This window comes from Suricata suricatta, chromosome 6 (assembly GCF_006229205.1).
Source record: "Suricata suricatta isolate VVHF042 chromosome 6, meerkat_22Aug2017_6uvM2_HiC, whole genome shotgun sequence".
Taxonomy (NCBI): Eukaryota; Metazoa; Chordata; class Mammalia; order Carnivora; family Herpestidae; genus Suricata; species Suricata suricatta.
Window position 1 is genome coordinate 59,243,986 of NC_043705.1, and position 18,899 is coordinate 59,262,884.

Here is an 18,899-nt window from a genome sequence, read left to right on the forward strand (position 1 = left end):
AACACACAAAAACATCACTAATTTTATTATGAAAAATTAGAAGATCATCACATATAACTTTAATCAGAACAAAACTCAGCTATGATCACATGAATTTGACATGTCAAACACTTAATGCTTTCTAAGAACAACAAATAACATTCTAGGACTTAGCATAGGGCAATAAAATGATTATGTTTAGACAGTTGGTTAGCAAGCCTTTCATTAGATGGGAAATTCATCCTTAGTTATCAAAATAGTACAAATTATACAAAGCAGCATGTTATACTTATTATAAGCATGTGTGCATAAAACTATAAACATTTGTCTAAAATCTCCATAACACTGGGAAAGCATAGTATTTGATATCTGAATTAGATTTTTCTTGTATTTTCTATCTCCCTGCTTATGAAGTATTATGAGGTATCCATCATTCTAGTTTTAAATAGCACAAGGCAAAGTATGGTAGAACTCTACAAACTTCTGCAAAAATGCCCAAAACTGGGGAGCTTTACAACTGACATTTGATTTGTGTGAATATGGCATAAGTAAATTGCCCAGTAACTTACAGCTGATGATGTGGAAGTTATAGAAAGACACTTACCAATTCTGGCGCACTTCCAAAATATACCCAACAATCTGCATAGAATAAAAAGGAAAAAGTAGCTATTGATTACTGGGAAAAGTAAATCATTCTCTCAGTATCATATACAGAGAATTCATTACACCTTGGCATTTTCTCTTTTGATACTTTGCTTCAAAACTGAAATTTATTTGAAATTAAGCCACCATCTTTGTAGCAAAGTTGCTTATCAACTGTTAGTGCACATAAACGGTTATAAACTGGAATGTACGTGGTATCCTAGTAGGTTAAACCCACAGTAAATTACTATGACTGGCAAAAATTTGCACAGGGCTTTTAACTGTAGAATTAATTTAGTCAACTTCAATTGCTTTACTTTTTAAAGTAGAAAGTACACACGCCAATTTATATAAACATTAATTTTGAAAAAAATGGTAAAAAAAACACAATTGCTTTGGTAGGATTTTGACATTAAAAAATAAAACTCTCACACTAAAGAAATTACTTTTTACAGAATGTAGTTCTATATTTCAATGATCTACAGCCAGGAACTCCAATGATAGCATTTTCATAGCTATGTCGCTCAAGAGAGAATACAAAAATGTGTGCCTATGGTTTCAATAGAAGTACAAAATCCTGCTTTAGGAACACTATATGAGTTAATCAAACATGGCATTTAAAATACATACATTCTGGAAATAAGAATTAGAATGAAAATGTTCATTTCAATTCTATGAATGAATATACTACAACTTGAATACCAACTATATGCGTATTTTACTTCTTTGGCATGATAAAAAAAAGTACTACTTTTAAAAGAAGAACATGGAGTCATTTAACGAATAGAGGCAGCTAAAAGATATAAAAACATTATAGATAACTATTTTGGTGTATTGACAAAGAACAGAATTGCAAACAGTATTATACTTTGCTGTTTGATCAGCAGTACTTATTGCAGTGGGTTAGGACTGGTGTAACAATATCACAATACTTAAATTCCAGGGAAATTGATATTATAACTTTTTTTGCCCAAAGAGATGGCTGGATGATGAATAATTATATCTGAATGATTAAGACTGAAAGAAGATACTGGTTCAGTTAAGTTCTATATGTGTTCCTCCTGTGAAGGATAACTTCCTGACTTCAAAGCAAGTTATCTCTTAGTTCAGATGATATGAAATAGGCAAAAATAGTTTATTCTGAAGGATGGATATTCTGACAGGTGAAGCAACTTTCCTAGAGGAATAAAAGGACAAAAATTAAACATATTCTTGAAAATAATGTAGGATAATAATAAGGGCCAGACTGTGGTGAAGTTTAATTTGAACAAATTGGTTGCACTAACTGTGAGCAAGTTATTTTCTCTTTAATAGCACACACCCGCTTATGGTTGTTATAAGGATTAAATGAATTATTATACAGAAAGTCTTCAGAATAGTTACCAACATGTGCTGCTCAGTAAAACACAGGTTAAAGGCACATGTGATAGTAACTTCAGGTATCACTTAAAATTGGTGTACATTTCATCAAAAAGTGGAAGTTAGTGACATGCAATGCCATGGTTCTTGGTCTGTAAAAATCTATTGAATATAACATACACTATGGATTTAAAGCTACTCTGGCTGATGGACTCAGAGGCAGGACACCCAGAAGCTCCTGCCTGGGAAGCTTAAAGCCCAAAGAACACAGTCTAGAACTGTATGATCACATCAGGGTGAGTTCAGGTTTGATAGCCTGGAAATACCCTACTCAAAGCAACAGTAGGAAGTAGCGAGGACACAGCATAGTAAGAGCTATGTACATGAAAAAAGTTTCCCAACTGATCAACTCAGAGATTTAGCAGCACCACTCTGGCCTTCCCCATGTATTTCCCTACCTAGACACATTTCTGTACTATGCTATTTGTTACTTATTCATTAATAAGTAAATGCTATTTATTTAACACATAAACTTTATTAGTTAGTAAAAACCAGTAAAATTATGCTGCTTGGTTTCTATGGCTATAAGATCTGCTGGTAAAACTAATCAGGTCTATGATAACAGGCAATGGGGCCAAGTAGCAATCTTTTATTGCTGCTTTTTAGTTCTGTATTGTTTGAAGCAGTAAAAAATTAAGTTATTTTCAACAGTGAAGTCATCAGGAACCTGTTTTATCCAACTGGTCTATACATCTTTACTTAAAAATGGAATACTCACTGTAATGAAAGGGCAGTTTATTATGAGTCTTATAAAAGCACATATTGTAACAGAAGGACAATGGCCTGTGAAAGTTTCTCCTAGAGAAAATATTTCTTATTTACAAATTCAAATAAAATGGGGCCTTACATTTATAGAAACAGAAACAAAGTTTTTAAAAAAAAGCCTTTAAACAGCTGAATGGATCAGTATATGCTTTCCAATAGAAACAGAGGCATGCTGCTTCCGTGGTCCTACATGTAGGAGAAGTATACTACTGCTCAGCCTCTACTGTAAGGCTGGCAGCCCTGAGAACTCCTTTCTCAATGTAGCATGTAACGGACATCTTCCTGCTCCCAAAGGAATGAGGAGCAGACATTTCCACATGCCATCTACTTTCTTCATAACTGTACTGGAAAGCATAAATGTTGTGATTATTTTTTAATGAAATACTATCATTATTATTTTATTTTTAGAGAAAGAGAGTGCACATGAGCAGGGGAGTGGGGCAGAGGAAGAGAGACTCTTAGGCAGACTCCACAGTGGAGCCCGACATGGGGCTTGATCCCAAGATCCTGGGATCATGATGTGAGCCAAAATCAAGAGTTGGATTCTCAACCAACTGAGCCACTAAGGTGCCCTATGTGATTTATTCTGTAATGAAATAAACAATTAAATAACTTATTAGGTAGGTGTTATGTATTATAGTACAATACCAAGGTACAGATCAATGAGAATGTTTATTGGTTTCCACCATATGCTTTAATTTTAAGGGGAGGAAACGCTTCATGCATAACTAAGCAACACATAAGATTATATAACTTTAAAAGACATAGTACTATATAATTTCAACAAATGGACAAAGTATTAAATTGAATAAAGACTCAGTACAAGAGGACTTCAGAGGAAAAAAAGGTAGAGTGAAGAGAAATCAATGTCTATGAAGGAAGAGGGGCACTGTTCTAAAAACTGATGGATACATAACCTCAGTAAGTAAAATAATAATCCTTCAGGCCAAAAGCAACAGATTATCAGTTTCTTGAACATGATTACAGGATTTTCAACATTCAAAACTGATCTGATCAGAGCTTTTTTTACTCCTTTACACATGTGTGAACAACCCTAGGAAATGAAAAGGAAGAAACAGTAACAAAAGTCAAGTAATTTAGATGACAGAATGTTTGGATAAATACTAATTATGACTTCAAAGATAGAATGGAAATGAATGAAAGAGAAGCAGAAATTATTACTTTCACAGTTTACTATCTATCACCTTGCCTCTTGTAGGAGATTTTTATTAGTAGAAAGGCAAAATTTGACTTTGCAGGAGGATCCCAATCTGGCCTGACACAGGTCTGGAGACCATTATTCCTATGTGAAATATTTTCACCTTTTGTTTCTTAAAATGATTAAGCAGATACAGGTTCTTATCCAGAAAGGAGTGAGTTTGAGCCCCATGTTGGGCTCTGTGCTGGCAGCATGGAACCTCCTTGGGATTTGTTCCCTCACTCCAGCTTTCCCTGCTTCTTCCCTGCTCACATGCTCATGCACTCTCGTCTCTCTCAAAATAAAGTTAAAAAAAAAAAAAAGATTCACACAGGTATTCATAAAATGAATAAATATGCAAGGCAAAGAAAGTTTACACAGCTTCCACCACATGGTCTTTTTTTTTTATGTACTCTTCCTTTTGGTTTAATTCAAAATGTATTTCTGTATTATGTTTTTTTCTTTTTCAAAAGTTTACTTATTTTGAGAGAGAGAAAGAGAGTGCATGCATATGTATGTAGGACAAGCAGAGAGAGCAATAAAGAGAGAGAATCCCAAGCAGGCTCCATGCTGTGGGCATGGAACACAAATCTGACTCAATCTCAGGAACTGTAAGATCATGACCTGAGCCAAAATCAAGAGTTGGATGATTAACTGACTGAGTCATCCAGTGCCCCACATTCTGTATTATGAATATGGCATTTAAAAAATTTAATTCTGTGTATCATATTAAGCTCAAACTTTTTTAGGGTGTGGATATATAATAAAAGGGATGTAACATGCCCAAGACTTAATTTGTATTAGTGTGTTGAGTAAGCTACATAAATTTCTCCAAAGATGTTTGCTTTATGATCCTGACAGGGAGCTCATATGATTAGAGAAGTCTTGGACTGGAGATGGAATGTCTACATTATTATTTTTATGGACAGAGTACTTGCAAACTGTTTAATGCTTCAAAAACGTAACTTTTTTAAATAACCGACTTTACCAATTCCATAAAAAGTAAGGCGAAATACTGTCTTTGAAACTACTAACATGTATTTCTAATCCCAGAAAAAAACCACAACTCTACCTTTTTTAAATACACTTTTTTTTTTAAGTTGAACACATTTCAAGTTACTCTAGTATTTATCTTTTTACTTAGTAAGATTCTGTGAATAGAAAGTTTTCAGGTTTTAAAAAAATACATTTTGTTAAAGTTCATTCATTTATTTATTTAGAGAGAGCGAGCAAGAGAGAGAAAACTTGAGGAGGGGAGAGGCAGAGAGAATCTCAAGCAGGCCCTGCACTGTTAGTGTGGTGCCCAGTGTGGGGCTCGAACCCAGGAACCATGGGATCATGACCTGAATCGGAACCAAAAGTTGGGCACTTAGTCAACTGGGCCACCCAGGCATCCCCAAAGTTTCCAGATTTTGAAAAACAGAGGGAGAAATAATGTAAAAAATTATAGAAATAATTTATATATAGAAATTAAATTCCTTAATGACCTTTATGGTAATTTACCCTCAATGTCTATAAGAACTAATATGGGTGATTAGATATCATTAGTAACATACCCAGTTTTATTTCTGTCCAGGAGGCTGGGTGCCAAGGATCGGATATAAGCACAGGTACATATAAGCAGCAAGATTACAGTCAACAGACTCTGAAAATTGAAAATGGCAGACTAAAAAGAGAAAAAGAAAAATTAATACCACAAGAAAAACTGCATAGGTAAAAAAATGTCAGACAATTCCATATTAAGAATCATAGATTTGTTCTTCAAAACAGAATGACCAGAGAATACGTAAAACCCCAAATCATAAGGTATTCCGAGTATACTTTCCTCTCCATTCTTTGGGCTAAGGAATGCAGAAGATGCAACAAAAATTCTAAATTCAAGACCTTGAAAACACTACCAAAAAATGTCTTGAATCCAAAAGAGCTCACCAAAACTGAATCATTATGTAACTAATTCAGATGTTCTAGGAAGCCAGACTACTAGGCAGGACATAGAGTCTCCATGCTCTGCCCGTAGCTGGCATAGGACTTAAGTGCAATCATTAACCTAAGTCTCTCTTTCACATCTGTATACCTTGGTGGATAGTGGGGATACATACTAAATGTTGCCTGTTTCTTTCAATTCTGAAATTCTTTTAGAATAAGAATGCTTTAAATTTAAGCAATTGTGTTCCATGCATTGACTAAGGCTAAGATACTATGTTTTGGTGTAAAAAAAACACTTGCTCTTTCACTGTTGGTTCTTTAAAAATTACTGAAAAAATTTAACACAGGAATGACTGGAAATCATAGTTTTCCAGTCAAAGTAAAATGGAGGTAGACTGTCTACTCAGATTCAGCTCAAGCATCATTTTTCCCAGGAAGTCCCATCTGCCTCCCCTCTCCTATTTCATAAAAAAACTCTGTTTCCATACAAACTGTCCTATATTTTCTAATACTCATCCCTGAAAGTGGACATTGCCTTATCAGGCTCTGAACTCCAGCACCTGACAAGGCACCCACCACACAGCAGACCAAGTAATGGCAGAATAAATAAAATAAATTTTTGAAAGTGCAAAATACAACTATATATAGAATAGAGAAAAATTACTTGCACTTTACACAGGTAGATAAAATATCAATCTCACAGTAGCTAGGCTTAAGTAAGTAAACCCAGAGGTACCTCCCATAATGTGTGAAGGTAGACAGAAAATAAGAGTTATAAAATTTTTTTTGAGAAAGGCAAAATTGTTACTTGCAAATGCTAAGTGCTACCTGAAAAGCCCGAAAGAATCTGGTGAAAAACAATTATAGACAATAAGAGAATTGGGGATGGTTGGGCACACAAATAAAATATTTAAATCAGTAGCTTCGTGATTGTATTACCAACAGGTTAAGAGACATAATGGAAAAAAAGTTTCTATTTGTAATAGCAACTAGAACAAAAAGCTGAAATATTTAGGAATAAGATGAACAGAATGTACAGTACTTGCATTAAAGAACAAAACTGACAAAACCTGTAAACATACTGAAAAACCAGATGTAGAATGGAGTGGTATATGAGGTTCTTACATTTGAAGGTAACATTATAAAGCTAATCTCTAAATTAAAAGTGAACTGAACACCAACTGGTTATTTTCAAAATAGAGACAACTGATCTTGAAGTTCATATGGAAAAATAAGAATAGCCAGAAGAGTCCTAAAACAAGAGGTAGGCATGTCAGAAGCTGTCAATATTTTTTAACCTCTTTATATTTTTATGACAAATATTTACAAACTATTCAAAACATTAAGAAAATTACACGTTATTTACCAATATTCTTAAGGACAAAAAATGCATACATACAGTGCTAAACAGTGGGGAAAACAGTACACAAAATTCCACAATCAGTATGTCTTTAACCATGTAAACCTTTATACAAGCAAGAGGGGAGAATGCAGTGATTATGTGTGGAAGGTTTTTTAGCCCAATTCTCAACTTTTTTGGATTTCTCAAATTTTCTAAGTGTTATTTTTATGGTCTGAAAAAGAGAAAAAATTACTTGCATTACTATTTTGATAGTTGTCTTGTATGCAAATCATTTCTTCATGGATACACAAAGGATAAAATTTAATATGGCTTGGTGTTTTATTGAACTGGATTTTAATTTTAAAACTGTGAAAACAAGTGATACAAATCTTATAACTTAAACAGTGAATGATCTCTAAAGATAAATTCTATATAGAAAACACAGTATTTCACAATGCTCATCTTTCAAAGACCACCTTTTGAACATGTATTATGTATTCACTGATAAGAGTATTTGATAACCTCATGAAATATAAAGCACAAATTTCTTTCCAGTCACCATAACTAAACATGTATTTAGTATCTACTATGTCTGGGGCATGAGCCTAGACACAGGGTGAAAAAAGACACGGCAGGATTCCTTCTCTCCAGGAGTTTACAGCTAATAATTGATATTTACTGAGAGATTCTTTTGGATGATCTTATTTATTCTGATATATTTGAGTTAGGTGTTACTAATACCTTTATTTTATACATGAGACAACTGAGGCATACAGTTTTTATAATCAAGTTAGAACAGGACATGTATTTTAACAAACAGCAACCCCTTATAGCACGTAAGTGGCTACTAAGCCATGTGGACAAAAAAAATACTGTTTTCATAAAGAAAAGGATGAGCTTCAAGGAGAAAGCAAGGACTGAGTCAAATCATAAAAGTGCACAATAAGACAGGCAAATAGAGAGCAGGCTCCAGAATAGATAAAAGCATGGAAAACATCCCCATAGAATTGAGAACTTGCATGTTCAGGGAGTAATGAGACTTACCTTATTAAGCAAAGGACCTAAGCAGTAAAATGGCTGGAAAATCAGTTTGCCAAGTAGGTTTATCATGTTCCTAATGGATTATCTAAATCTCACAATTTTGCAATGTGTACTTTTTCCTTCCCTAAATGTCTAGTTAAAAAAAATGCTCAAATGATATGATGTCTGGGACTGGTTTCTAAATGATCCATTTTGTAGGATGGGAGGTGTGTGGTTGATGATGAAATGATGAGTATATGAGGCTTCATTATATTCTTTCTACCTTTGTATGTTTGAATTTTTATATAACAAAAGAGTTTAAGAGGCACTTAGAGACATGCTTATTATTAAAGAAGTGGGGTGTGTATGTATACATTTGTGTATGAACCATTTATAAATGAAAACCAGTTTACAAGTGTGCAATACATAATACAGACAACTTTGTTTCTAGGGTTTATAGAATCTAAGATTTAAACAAATAATCTTAGGTGGTATATAGTCTTTTAGATGTACTCAGACTCTGACCAAAATATGATGTTTCAAACCTACAGACATTAGCTTACCACTGCTTACTGTACATAAGGATTCCTTTTAAAGCTTAGCATCTGTTGTCTGATAAAAAATTTTACTCTCAAGTTTAAAGGAAAGATGTTTCAGTTCTTGTAGAAAAATAATTAGTATTTCAGTAGAAAAGTTATTAAAAAGGAAGAAGCTAAGATGACAAAATAGAGGAAAACAAGATTTTTAAAAAGGGTTATAAGGGGAGTAAAGTTCATTTACTGTGTTTTTTTCAGATCATGACATCCTTTTCAAGGTGCTTTGTTTTTTTGTTTTTGTTTTTTTTAAGGTGCTCTGTATTTTTGCACAGACCATCTATTTTTGCCTGCCTGGTGAACTGGCTCAAACTCCTGGTTTCAGTTTGAGTCACCTCCTCCGTGAAGCCTTCCCTGTCCCCACTTTCTATACCAAGCAGAATCGAGATCATTATGCAGGTGTGTATACATGATAGAACCCATCAAACTGTAATGGTCTCTTCTATTTTATTGATGTTCTTATCAACCCTTTTTGACTATTAAATAAAATAGTGCACAGAAGTCACTGAAAAACGTTGAATGAACAGCAACTTCAAAACAATCACAAATGAGCATGTTAACAAATTCAAGAGCATACTTAAATTCCAAATTAACAATGTATGCTATTAAAAACGTGTACATTAGACTGTTGAGTATTTTGCTAACTATTCAAGAGAAACCGCCACACTCTGCTCTGCATTTATATTTACTTGTCAATGATATTTTGGAACATGCAGATGGAAAAAGCAAATACCCTTATGTTTATGTTAAGGGCCGGGGCTGGACGGTAAAATCAAGGCCCAAGGTAATTCCCTCTCAGTATCTAAATTTTGTTTGATCACCAACTGGAATTCAAAACACAAGTCCTACCAAGAAGCCAGCTTCAAGGTACTTGCATATGGGACAAAGAGTGTTCTTCTGACTCTGCCTAGATGACTGAGTAGGCTAGCTAGTGGCAGAAAATTCTAGAACCTCAAAGAATTATCAAATCTAAGGTTCATTTACATAATTTTCAGTCAGATAACATCAGGGAGGTATACAGTGGTATGCTACCTGGCTTAACAAATTTAGCTATTAAACACCAAATAATTCACATTCCAACTCAGGAGTTATAAGATGGAACTCATTCCTTTTGGAGGCTCTAGGGGGAAAAATGTTTTCTGGCCTTTTCCAGTTTCTAGAGGCTGTCTGCAATTCTTGGCTAGTGACTGGGGATCCTCACCACAGAGGTCTTGATACTTCTTTTGTGACTTCGACCCGACTGCTTCCTAAAAGGAACCTTATGATTAAATTGCTCTCCCTCCCTCTCTCCCCCATAATTCTAGATAATCTTCCCATTTGAAAATTTTTGGCTGAATCACATATTCTAGGTCTCTTTTGCCAAGTAAGGTAACATTTTTATGGGGTTTTTTTTTGTTTTGTTTTGTGTTTTTGAAATGGAGGCAGGCATTTCGTTACATTTGTAACATTTTTATTAAGAGGCATCCAGTAACATTCCCTCCATGTCAGGGCTCCCTGTGACACTCTGGAGCACAACCTCAGATACAGTCAGGACAGTAACATGTGGAGTTATGAACACAGCAACCTTGCCTCTCGACTGTTAGTCTCAGAGTTGCGTTCATTCTGCTAAACAATACAATGGAGATCCTAAACTATTTTTCTCTAAAGGCCCCTTTTGATTATCCCTCCACATTCTTGCCCTCTCTACTACTCACAGCAGATCAGACCTTTTGATATGCTTCAAATAATTAGTGATTAGTGCCATTGTACTAAGTCAAATTATCCAAATGAGAAGGAAATAAACTCAATGACTTTGTACAATCATTCTGAAGCAAATCACAATTTGTTAAGCCATCTGAAATAATGAAAATAATTCAGACTTTCATTTGGCCACCACTAACAAAAATTACTTGTGATGTTAACACATCTTTTAAAAACTCTCTACTCTCAAGTCAATTTGCAGTTAGGAATAATTACTTCAGATTGAATTTTTATCATTTGATCTATGAAGATACAATTTCTTGTTTGCAGTCATTCCCAAATATTAAAACTGTATTCATTAGGTTTGTATATACAGACAAGAATTCAGTGTAAGGTTTTGTTTTTAGGTGTATATATAAAAATAGTCCAAAAACCATCCAAAACATTAGGAATAGAGGGAAAAATATGGGAAAAGATCCCAGCAGCATATAAAAGGCACAAAGAAGCAAATGAGAAAAGCAGCAGAAATATACATATTAATATTCTAAACAGTTCTTTGGTCTGCTCCGTGACTGGTTGCTAACGGTACTTAATCTGCAGAAAGAACCGCTGGAGCCTACAGTATTTTCATTAGTCCTGGATCCCGTGAGCTCCATGTAGCTTGTTTACTTTTATCATTATCAAAACAAATTGTTTAACCAATTTGTTGATTAAGGACCTTCCTTATGCATAACACTGTCTGGGGGCTTCAAATGTCGATTGCCTCCTATGTGGGAAGTGACTGACATATTAATTCTTCCAGTTTTACTAAACTTCATCTTAAAACAAGAATTGAATACCAAAGACTTTAAAAGTCCAAATAATAATTTTACTTGTTTTAATACTTAACTGCTTTTACACAAAACTAGCAATTTCTCCTTCTCTGGAGGTAGAAGGAGACCCCAGAAATGATATTCCTGACCTAACTGTGATAAAAATTATACAGCACTGCAAAAGTGGGTCAGCATTTTATCATTTACAAAATCTGGGTCAGGCTAGAATTTTCTAACTAGTTTTTAACTGGTAAATTATATGTACCACTATTCACTCTTAAAATGGAAAACATGGAAATGCAGGAATAAATGAAGCCTGTATTTAAATGTGCAAACAGAAGTGACCACAGGTGATTACTAATATTTCCATAAATACAGAAATATTAACATTTTCTTTTGGTGCTGTTAGCACCTAAGTTCACCTTTGTTGCTTACTGTAAGGCAGCATGGAAACTGTACCAAATACACAAATTATCTTGGTTTCAGATGAAACCAAGAAACCAGGATTCCTTAATATTTTGATATTAAATACTTGTCTCTCAACATCAGTGGCCACTAAACATTTGGATTATTTAGGAAATTGTCCAAATTTGTTCTTGGATAAATCCGTCACCTCTACAAAGCAGTTTAATTTCACTTGTAAAATGGGGAGCTGGAGTAAACAGCCATTTGATCTTACTGGTCCTGTTTCAAATTGTAGAGACAGCCCTTTTGTACTTCTTTCCACTTAAATTTAAGAACTTTCATGGTTATGAGGAAAGCTACAGTTCAGAGCAAAAGCACCTCAATTCTGTTCTCCATTGGCAACACAGATGGTCATGTGCACTTATTTTCATCTGTCATAGTATCTATAATGCTTTTACTGTGCTTGTGATGCTTAGTTTCTGAACGATTTTATGGACACCACAGATCTAAATACAAAGCAACACGGGGATCAAAGGTGTTAAGAGGGGAAAGCATACACAGAACTATGGTAAGTACGAGACTTAAAAATAAAGCAATGACTACTTCACATGTTCTGAATAATTTGATAAGACAAAAGTATTCCAAAGGACAAGTACAAATCCTGCTATGAAGAAGTGTTCTGACCATGAAATTGCAAATGTGGCTTTGAGGCCTGGCTGTTCTTAAGAATCGCTTGGCACTTTTAAAGACTATCAATGCTCAGAAATCTGGACTGAATTGGTTGGGCACCTAATTTCTCAAAGTCCTTTCCACTACACATTATTTCTCTTTATCTCAGACAATACAGGAATTTGCTTATTTAATAATCTCCCTCAGTGGACTGAGAACTCCTTAAAGACAGCATATTTTACAGGGCTTTGTATTCCCTGACCTGCAATCATTTGAGGGCTAACTGCCATTGTGATGTAGATATCAAAAGATCTGGTTATCCACTTCAGAAACTCTAGCTAGAGAGGGAAGAAATAAAGGTCACGAGGTACTCTGTTTTACTGCTATGCTGGAGGGATACTGGAGTTATAAACAAAGGACTACGGATGCCTAAATGGAGATGGAGAAGAAAATAGAAGGAGCAGGGAAGGTTTCTTAGGAAAAGATGAAACCCGATACATCGTGAAGGATTTAAGAGTTAGGGAGCCAAAGGCATTCTGAAGTTCCTAAAAGTATTCATTCATAGGTGATATAATTACAAGACTGTTTATGCTTGAGTTGTAAACAATTACTCCTGAAAAACCTTTTATGGCCTTGAAATATTTTAAAAAATTGATTCATTAAAATACAGTAATTCAAATTTATGTCATGATCACTGGGTTACCTCACAAATATACAAGTTTAGGTGCAAACTCAAAAAGGAACTTCACTGTGTAGATCTTCCAATACAAGGTACTTTCTTTCTCGAAAATGCTGACATACTAAGCTCGCAGGAACAAAAAATTAACCACCTGGCAGTTTCTAATATCCATCCACGTATGACTGGCATATTTGAGAGCAACAAATCACTAAGACATACTTTATCTTCCATTATGTTGTTTTTATTACTAACAGCATGAAGATTTCTGGCATCTGGATATTAAAAGATATTTGAGTCCTGGCTCTACTGTCTACTGGGTGTGCAACCCCTGGCACAGCAGTCTCCTTGTGCTTCACTTCCTTCACCTGTAAACATCCACTCAGGTATTGCCGGCTTGAAGTAAGACAGTACATATGCACTGATTTTTTGAACAGAGCCTGGCACATATCGAGTACTAACAAATGAGCTCTATTGTTGTTACTTTTGAAAAACCAGTAGGCCAGACAGTTTAAATACTGTTGATCTTAAACACTCGGTCTTGCTCTTAGCTAGTTCCTAAGACATTCAGATGATGTAAATAATAGATCTTTGACTTGTACTAAGAGTAAAATAATTCAACTTTAACATCTGCAGAGCTCTGCAAGAATTAATTAAGAGTAACAGTCTCTAGGGGCACCTGGCTGATTTTGTTGAACCCGTGACTCTTGCTCTCAGGGTCCTCAGTTCAACCCCTGCATTGGGGGTAGAGATTACCTAAAAAAGTAACAATCTCTACTGTTTTGAAATGGAAAACGGAAGATTTTCTAAGTAACGATTCACTAGTGGCACTCTTTAAGAGCAAGGGTAGGGCAGCCTGGCTGGCCCAGTAGGTTAAGACTCTGACTCTTGATTTTGACTCAGGTGACGATTTCAGGGTTCATTTGTTCAAGCTCCCAGTCTGGTTCTGCGCTAACAGCACAGAGCCTGCTTGGGATTCTCTCCGTCTCTCATGCTCTCAAAACAAATAAATAAGCCTACGGAATTAAAAAAAAAAAAAAAAGGCAAGTGGATTTATCCGAAAGCACAGTATGGAGGGAAAGAAGGGAAAGAAGCTGGAGTAAATTCTTGGCTCTGGAACGAATAACCTGCCAGTAAACTTCCACCTCCACGGAAAGTGGTAAAGTTCTCTAGGGAAGACACTGTGTTTTATGCCCCATCTATAGTCAAAGTAGTTGGAGTAAAGAAAGAAACAATTAATGAATTTTCAATTAAATGTCTAAATGTTTAGTACTGTATGGGTTTCTGCAGGAACTTCTAGAACATAAGCTCAGCAACTTTCACCCCATAATAGTTTTTCTTGAGTCACGGTTTCTTTTGATACTGTAATCAAAGGCATGCATCCTATGATGCTCCTAAATTGCAACATTGGGCCTGTGGATTTAAGCAAGAGCGCCATGAGGGCCTGGTGGAGAAGCTACTGGTATTTACTAGAACACAAGTAAAAGGGCTTCGGACATAGCTTGGGAGGTTTCACTAGTACTATATATACTGTATCAGTCCTCCCGCCATGCCGGCTTTCACTCTCTTCCTCTGCCTGGAGATGTAAGTTTCTATTGCAAACTTCCATGAATCGTTTTAAGCTTTCCTAAGAGGCCCAAACGATCAAAGGAATCTGCAACACAAAATAATATACACAACCTTAAAAATCTGTGGGGAAGGAAGTCCCAGGGCAGACACCACTTCGAGTACATTGCTGTAAGAAAAAATGCTTCTGCTGAGATTGCCAACCATTAAAATCTACAGTTAATAAAACTTAAGCTGTGCCAGGCCCGAAGGGCATTAGAGAACGCAAAATAACAAGCTCGAAGTCGAGAAGCTTCAGGTCTCCAAGAGTCAACCACCAGAAAGAGTCCATTTACATGGGTTAAGCCAGACCAGCGAATTCCTTTGAAACAAGTCGGAAAAGCGGGCTCTCCGGGAGGGGCTGGGACCTGCGACCGCAGGGTCTTTCTTGGGCGGTCGGCCCCGGTTCTCCGTGTTGGGCTTGCAGAGGCCACATGGTTCCCGGGCCGGTGCATCTTCCGAGCCCGGGCAGAGCCAAGCTAGGGACCGAGCACCCTGGCCCGCGCACCCAGGGCGACCGCCCAACCCTCCGGCTCTAGCTTGCGCCCACGGCCCCTCACAAAGCTCAGCGGCGACCCCACAGCCCCAATTCTTACCATAGTGAGGCCTGCGAAGCCCCAGCCACATCACCCTTCCGGGCGCAGGGCGGAAGAGGCGTGCACACCCCGCCGGCCCTTCTCGTTCCCTCACTGCGCTCGGTTGGGCCTGTCAAGGCACCTCCTCCTGAGCCGCGCGACTCCGACACCAGGATAGGTTCCTCGTAACCGGAAAAGGCAGGAGTTAAGAGACGTCATGCGCCTCTGCGGAAGTGGACGACATTCTCATTGGCTGCGCGACGTCTGTCTGTGGGAGCGGGCCTTTTGGAGGAGACCGGAAGTGGAGCAATTGCGAGGTAATGTCCGGAAGTGTTGGCTGCGTATTTTAGTAATAGTAATGTGTAGTCCTGTGGATTTTTTTTGTTTGTTTCTCTTTCTTTTTCATTTTTAGTAACTTGTTATTTCCCTCTACAACTCAATGTTTGAATTTTTCCCACTTCGGATCCCCCTCACTGCGTATGCTCCTGGGACTTTCGTTTACGGACCCTTGGGGGACGCCGGGGTTCCCTAAACTTTTGTGTGGGAAGTGCATCTGCCACGCCCCCTTTTCAGTTTTTCCCTTTGCGCCTCAGGGATTCGTAAGACTTAAGAGCGCCTTTGAAAAGCTCTGTAATGGTTGCGGGGTTAGGAGGACACTTGAATACGGAGGATTGCGTTAAGAAGGCTGTGTTCGACTCTTTCCTTTTTTTTTTTTTTTAATGTTTATTTTTGAGACCGAGGCAGAGACAGAGCTTGAGGCAGGGAGAGAGGGAGATGGAATCTGAAGCAGGTTCCAGGCTCTTAGCTGTCAGCACAGGGCCCGACGCGGTGCTCGAACCCACGAACCGTGAGATCATGACCTGAGCTGAAGTTGGATGCTCAACTGAGTCACGCAGGCGCCCCACGTTAGACGATTTTCTAACGCTGGCCTTCTCTCTCCTAATTCCTAGCTATTTGTAAACTGTCCATGGGTTTCACCTGCGGCTAGGAAAGAACTTTATGTAGTAACAAATGGAAGGGAACTGCACTTTCCTGCGTTCAGTAGTTCTTAAGGCGTTCAATTTTAATCAGTAGTATTATTTAGCTGCTTCTAGGCCTTTAAATTTTTTTTTTTTAATTTTTGAGAGAGAGAAAAAGAGAGAGTGAGATAGAGTGAGAGAGAGTGAGTCAGAGTCCAAAGCAGGCTCCAGGCTCGGAGCTGTCAGCACAAAGCCCCAAGCAGGGCTCAAACCCACCAACGGAGACATCTTGCAAGACCTGAGCCGAATTTGGACGTGCCCTTTAGCCTCTTCTAGTTTTGACAATCCCCTCAGATGAGGCTTTATTTTCCCTCCGTTTTTGTCTGCATAGTCGAGATGAATACACAGGTGTTTTGAAGTGTTCAGTTTGCGTAGTTCTTGGCAACTCACTAAAGGTATTTGAATTAAGTTGGTATTGCTTTTTTACCACTAGGATTCCCCCCCTCTTTATTTTGTATCCAGTATTGATTTTAATGGTTTCCTTTTGTATGATTTCCTTTTAAAATACACTGGTAGTCTCATATGTTAAAAGACCTTGATTTTACTTAACTGCTTGTTTTCTCTAATCCTCAGCGAACTGCCCTAATTTATGATTAAAGTTCTTTGTGTTCTAGTGTTTATTTTTGCCCTTTTTGCCCTCTCTCTCTTTTATATTCTTTTCTCATAACCCTTAGTTTAAGAACTATGTTTGACTTGCACCTTGTTTGTTTTACTTTAAGAAATGCTTTTCTTAACCGTTCTCCACTTCTAACTGTATTTATTTCTCTTCTGAAGAAAAATCCTCTAAAGACTTCTTTATGTTCTAAGTCCGAATTCTTGTTTCTAAAAGCATAGCTTTTACTCCCATTCTAACCCCTAAATGCTTTGTTACTGTCACCTGTGATCTCCAGGTGTTGATCATTCTCAGTCTTTATTGAATTTGACCTATCAACAACCTTTAAAACAGTTAATCTCTTCCTTCTCAATGATATATTTTCTCCACTTGGTTTCCAGAACATTCCACTCTTTTGGTTTTCCTTCTACCTTATTGGTTGTTTCTTCTGTCTTCCTTCTAGTCTTCCTGATCTCTTACTGCTGAAATGTTCTTGGGCTCAGTCTTTGGTTCTGTTCTTTTCCTCTTCCTACTTTTTTTTTTTTTTTGATGATATCATCAAGTCTTAATGACTTCAAATATCATCTGTATACTGAAGACTCCCAAAATTCATATTCCTAGTCCCCCCTCTTTCTAAACTCCACTTACATATCCTGATGTCTGCCTCTGCATTTCTGCTTGTTTGAAGGTATTGCAAACTTACATGTTACAAACTGAACTTCTTCCTCCGCAAAACCTGTTCCATTGTTTCTACCTCAGTGATGGCAACTCTTCTGTTCAGCCAGTTGCTCAAAGTTAAGTATTTGGAGTCATTCTTTACCCTGCTTTGTCTTACATTCCAGCAAATCCGTCAGTGAGTCTTTGGTTGACTCTCTCCATAAAATATATCTAGAATTTAACTGTTTCCTACTATGTCTGTTATTAGCAAGTTCATCATGTCTTCCTTTGTTGTCTGTATTTGTCATTATGATTTCTTGCTTAGATTAACTAGTCATAGTTCTAGCTGGTCTCTCCACTTTCTTCAATCCTTGTTTCTCTGCAGTGTATTTGCAAACAATAGCCAGAACGATACGTTTTAAATATACATGAGAAATTATACTAGGATGTAAGATTCTAAATGCGGTGTGTTATCTTAGATTGGATCCTGGAAAAGGTAAGAGATATTAGAGGAAAAAAATGGTAAAATCCAAATAGTATGGATTGAGTTAGTGATGCATCAGTGTTGGTTTCTTTGTTTTAATAAATGCATCATGATAACATGAGATGTTAATAATCAGAGGAAACTGGAGGAGGAGGATATGGGAACTCTATTATCTTTGCAACTTTTCTGTAAATTCAGTATTACTCTAAAATAAAAAGTTTATTAGAATGAATTTAACATTACTTTGCTTAAAAACCTTTTATGATTTCTCATTTGATTCACAGTAAAAGCTAACATCCTGACATTGGCCTACAAAACTTTACATGATCTGGTTTCCCATTCCCTCTCTGACTCAGCCCTTGTTTTTCTCTCCCTACTTACTCTGTCTCACCCACATTGGATACCTTGTTTCTTCAGTATACCAAACCTGCACCTACCTGGGGGTCTTTGCCCTGGCTGCTTCATCTGCTTAGGATGCTTTTTCCCAGACATAAACACAGCTAAATCTTTCATGTCGTTTATGTATGTGCTCAAACGTCACCTTTTCAAGAAAGCCTACCTCAGATTCCTTTAAAAAAAATTGCAGCCTTGTCTCTCTAAAATTAAAAAAAAAAACCGGGGAACTCCTGGGTGGCTCAGTCTGTTGAGTGTCTTACTCTTGATTTCCGCTCAAGTCATAATACCAGTGTCACGGAATTGAGCTCCACGTTGTGCTCCGTGCTGAGTGTGCAGTCTGCTTAGGATTCTTTCTCCCTCTGCCTCGTTCCCCCGCTTGAGCCTGCATGGTCTCTCTCTCAAATTAAAAATAATAATAATGAAAATAAAACCTTTAAAATTGCAT

General features: G+C 36.9%; 2 protein-coding genes and 1 non-coding gene across 8 annotated transcripts in view; 1 reads left to right on the plus strand and 2 right to left on the minus strand.

Annotated features, from left to right (window-relative positions):
* The window catches only part of TMEM167A (transmembrane protein 167A), a 23,769-nt gene extending 8,333 nt beyond the window's left edge, over positions 1-15,436 (minus strand). The window contains exons 1-3 of the mRNA XM_029942541.1: positions 15,328-15,436; positions 5,560-5,669; positions 584-618 (exon numbers count right to left, since the gene is read on the minus strand). Coding sequence (XP_029798401.1) covers positions 584-618; positions 5,560-5,669; positions 15,328-15,330 — 148 coding nt within the window. The 5' untranslated portion in view covers positions 15,331-15,436. The remainder of the gene's footprint in view (positions 1-583; positions 619-5,559; positions 5,670-15,327) is intronic.
* Positions 2,994-3,128, minus strand: LOC115295122. Its single transcript, XR_003910346.1, has one exon. It is a non-coding gene; the product is annotated as a small nucleolar RNA U109 (small nucleolar RNA).
* Positions 15,437-15,550: 114 nt separating the features above from the next.
* The window catches only part of XRCC4 (X-ray repair cross complementing 4), a 340,456-nt gene continuing 337,107 nt past the window's right edge, over positions 15,551-18,899 (plus strand). For 5 of the 6 annotated variants that reach the window (XR_003909977.1, XR_003909976.1, XR_003909975.1 and 2 more), the window contains exon 1: positions 15,551-15,623. The gene's annotated coding sequence lies outside the window, so the exon portion shown is untranslated. Of the gene's footprint in view, positions 15,624-16,690; positions 16,721-18,899 lie in introns of those variants that run through there. The other variant, XM_029942549.1, reaches the window with a different exon arrangement.